Source organism: Nannobrachium achirus (genome assembly GCF_963921795.1).
Source record: "Nannobrachium achirus genome assembly, chromosome: 7".
NCBI classification, from domain to species: domain Eukaryota; kingdom Metazoa; phylum Chordata; class Actinopteri; order Myctophiformes; family Myctophidae; genus Nannobrachium; species Nannobrachium achirus.
The window spans coordinates 20,296,209-20,299,960 of record NC_137816.1 but is presented as its reverse complement, the minus strand read 5'-3'; the positions used below and the strand labels follow the sequence as shown (position 1 = coordinate 20,299,960).

The following is a 3,752-nucleotide window of genomic DNA, read 5'->3' as shown; positions in this document are numbered from 1 at the left end:
GTGCTGCTCCGGAAAAGCTTTAAACCAAATGAAGAATGTTGACTAGCACACACAATACAATACGCTACTTACTTTTGTTTTCAACATATTGACATCAAAACTGGACTTCTGATATCAGTATTTTCTAATCAAAATGTTGTTGTCGATTAAAGGGGGTACTTGGATTCAGAAATCAGACAAAAGGGGTACTGAAGCCCAAAAAGTTTGAGAACCACTGCTCTGATGAACCACTTAATTATATTATACTTTGTTGATGGCATGAGAAAATAGCAGAAATAGCCAATCTACAGTAAGCTCACAACGCGTTGCATAATCATCATTAATCGTAATCGAGGCAAAAGTTTGAAACAATGGTGATATTGATGAAGTCATGTCGCCCAGCCCTGGTGTCAGGTACGTCGGTTGGTGCAGGACTGGCTGAGGCGGCGACAAGAGCAGAATGCGTTAAAGAAGCGACAGTGGCAGGTGTCACAGGCGTTACAGCAGGGCAGCTGATGACCCAGACAGGACTGCTGGTGGGGGATACAGCGACGAGGGAAGCGCATGGCCCGGTTCTGCAGCTGCATGGCATCATCCTGGGCGAAGTCCTGCAATATAATAATAATAATAATAACCTGTCAGACGCCTATAAGGGTGATAAGCGACTTCGCCCTAAAGCAGTGGTTCTCAACCTGTGGGTCGGGACCCCCAGGGGGGTTCCCAAATAATTTTGGGGGGTCCCCAGCCCAGATGATTATCTTAATGTTCAACATTGTTTTCTCACTCAACAGTAAACAAAGCAACATGAAGTTTAAGTGGAGGAGGGTATATGCGCATTTCTAAAGTGACAATTTAAGGACTTTTTAATACCTCTAAAATGACAAATTAAACAAATTGTCAAATATTAATGGCAGAAATTTTGAAAATCTACATGTAGATCTGCTATTTTCACAATGGAACTGTGTTATACAAAATGCAATGCCCTCAATGCTTTGTGCTTGTCAGGGTGGGGGGGTCCCCAGTTAAAATATGATTATATTTTGGGGGTCGTGGCCTGAAAAGGTTGAGAACCACTGCCCTAAAGGATGAGGTCGCGCAGTGTGGTTGACCAAACAGGGCATCATCTGGGAATCAGATGTAGAGGTCAGCTCCATATATGGAGATCTAGGTGATGATCCAGTCGTCTCCATCTGGGAATCAGATGGAGTAATTCATTTGTGTGACTCGTGTTGCGGCAACTACACTGGTTAAACTGACACAATATGTCCATATATGGGCATTCCCAGATATGGGCTTAATATTGATGGGCATCAAAGGGATTCTGTTCTAACAGGGCATAATCTGGGAATCAGAGGTAAAGGGCAGATCCATGCATGGAGATCTAGGTGATGATCCAGTCGTCTCCATGTATGGATATCCAGGGTTTGAACTTTGATGAGGTGATGTCGCAACAATGTGATATCACAATGTCAACAATGTGATGTCACAACAGCTATAGACTATAGATAGACATTGACTATAGGCGTTACGTTACGTACTTACTCACTCACTCACTCACTCACTCACTCACTCACTCACTCACTCACGGACGTACGGACAAGATGTGTGCGTGCGTGCATGTGCAGAATAAAGCGTGTGTAATGATGAATTTAGGTGTTGTTTGTTTTGTTCACCTAAGAGAGTAACAGTGGGATTGTTTGCAAAGCAACACAAAAGGCAGCATCAGCCTGACCTCGTCGTAAGAACCTGGATCCATCAATAACTGCTCGTCCACAGAGTCATCAGGGAATAGGACAGGATCAGCTCTGGAGCTCTGGCTCTCCTCTGCTGAGGGAGAGACAAACACACGCATCCATCGGTTACAACCACATCAAAAACAGCACCTCTATTTATTTGAGTATCCTCATGCCTCCTTTTTCACTACTGAAACGAAAAGGGCAAAATTTAATTAAACAGCTGTTTAAGCGATCTTAAAACATTTGCTTTAGAAAAATGCCAACATTTTACAGGACAGAATGTGCATATCTGAGAACACAAATATGGTATTGTTGTTGATTATTTATAGTAGTAGTAGTATTGCAGTACTTGTGTGGTATATTAATCAAATGTACTGCTCATATTTGAATACAAAAATCTGATTTATGTATTCAGATATCTTCAACCTATCTGCATTGGTTGCTGGGGTAATGAAAGAACACTGTATTTCTAATGTAATGTTAAACTTAGTTATATAGCCTTTTTCAGAACAAAATTGTGATCTTTCTTTACCTAATGATGTTTCACAAAGTGCATATGAATTGATTCATATTAATCAAGTTTAACCTCACTGAAGATAGACTGTAAAAAAGAAATGCTTTGCAAACTGCATACATTTTTCCAGTCATTTTGTATTGTATGTCAGCGACTCTGACCTAGACTGTAAAATCCAGATTGTTAATTTGACTCTGAGACTGTACAAATGCACAAACTATTAAACATTTAGCTGTCCTCGGACCCCACGTAACAACCATTGGCAGTGGTGTTTCTGGCTGTTCTGGTACACTAGGGATGATGGAGAACATCCTGTGTTTTTAAAAGCAGGAGAGTGGTCAGTCTCTTTGTATTTTATTTGCTTTTACTGAGACGGTGAGGGAAGATGAGAGGGAAGGAATAAGGAGCACTTTGCAATGACAGAATTAGTATTTTTTTTTTATGACTCAATGATTATTTAGTTTTTTATATATTTTTCACAATAACATGGAACAAAGTACACAGCAACCATAGAACCGACAAAAACAAAACAAAACAAAACACAATACAATACAATACAATAAACACAACCACAAAAAAAAAAAAAAACATGAAGTAAAACTAAAGTAAAACAATGCCAAACAATCCCGGGTAACAGCCACATACTGTACATAATACAGTATAACAGTATATTGCGCCATAACCACGTCTCACGTCCTATTGGCCATACACATTATAAAACCTCCCCATTTGCGGATGTATTTATCCATTCTATCAGTCCTAAATCATTTCCTCGTAAGCAGCCACCCTGCCAATCTCTCCATACCATTCTTGGAAAGACCCTCATCCAGAATTAGTATTATTAAAGCGCAGGTATGCACCCTATAGCCTCGTAAACCAGACAGAAGGCAGGAGGAGTCTAGTTTACTAGGCTAATGCACTCTAGCTACAGTATCAGGTCTCCCTGTCCCCCTGGAGTTTATAGTTCATTTGCTTTTATTTGTGAGGAAAGTTTAGAGGAAAGGCATAGGAGGACAATTTGTAACCGTTTTTCAAAAAGTGCTTTAAAACAAAAGTTTAATTTTAGTGTTAATATCTCCATGGCTGCCTCCTGTACCTTTGTTCATTTCTTCTTTCTAAACTGTACCTTTCAAAGCCATCAGAAAAACCAGGCAGATTTTTAAGAATGTATAAACATTAGGCAACCGCCTATACCGGTATATTGCCTATGCCTAGAAACAGTGATGTAATTTACCCAAATAGATGAAATTGTTATTTATTACAATTTACAATTCCAACTAAAACTGAGGTACGATACATTCTCACAGAATGTGTTTGCATTAAATGAACACATACCTGTGTGTATTAAATATTTTATACGTTCCAAAATTGACTTGGTCAACTGACCTACCTGTGAAAAAGGATGGCTCGGTCCTTCTCAGGCTGGACTGACTGTCGTCAAGGCGGACGTTGCCATGAACGAGTCCAGATGACTGCTGGAAGAGGCTGAGGACCCAGCAGCACATCATGACACTGTTGGCCAT

At 40.1% G+C, this 3,752-nt stretch overlaps 1 protein-coding gene across 1 annotated transcript; it reads right to left on the bottom strand.

The window, feature by feature from the left end:
- Window positions 1-389: 389 nt before the first annotated feature.
- Window positions 390-3,752, bottom strand: LOC308288634 (uncharacterized protein; the record flags this gene model as incomplete). The annotated part of the gene is made up of 3 exons (XM_080730105.1): window positions 390-587; window positions 1,712-1,806; window positions 3,620-3,752. The coding sequence occupies 3 exons, from the start codon at window positions 3,750-3,752 to the stop codon at window positions 390-392; spliced, it is 426 nt and encodes a 141-aa protein (XP_080586231.1).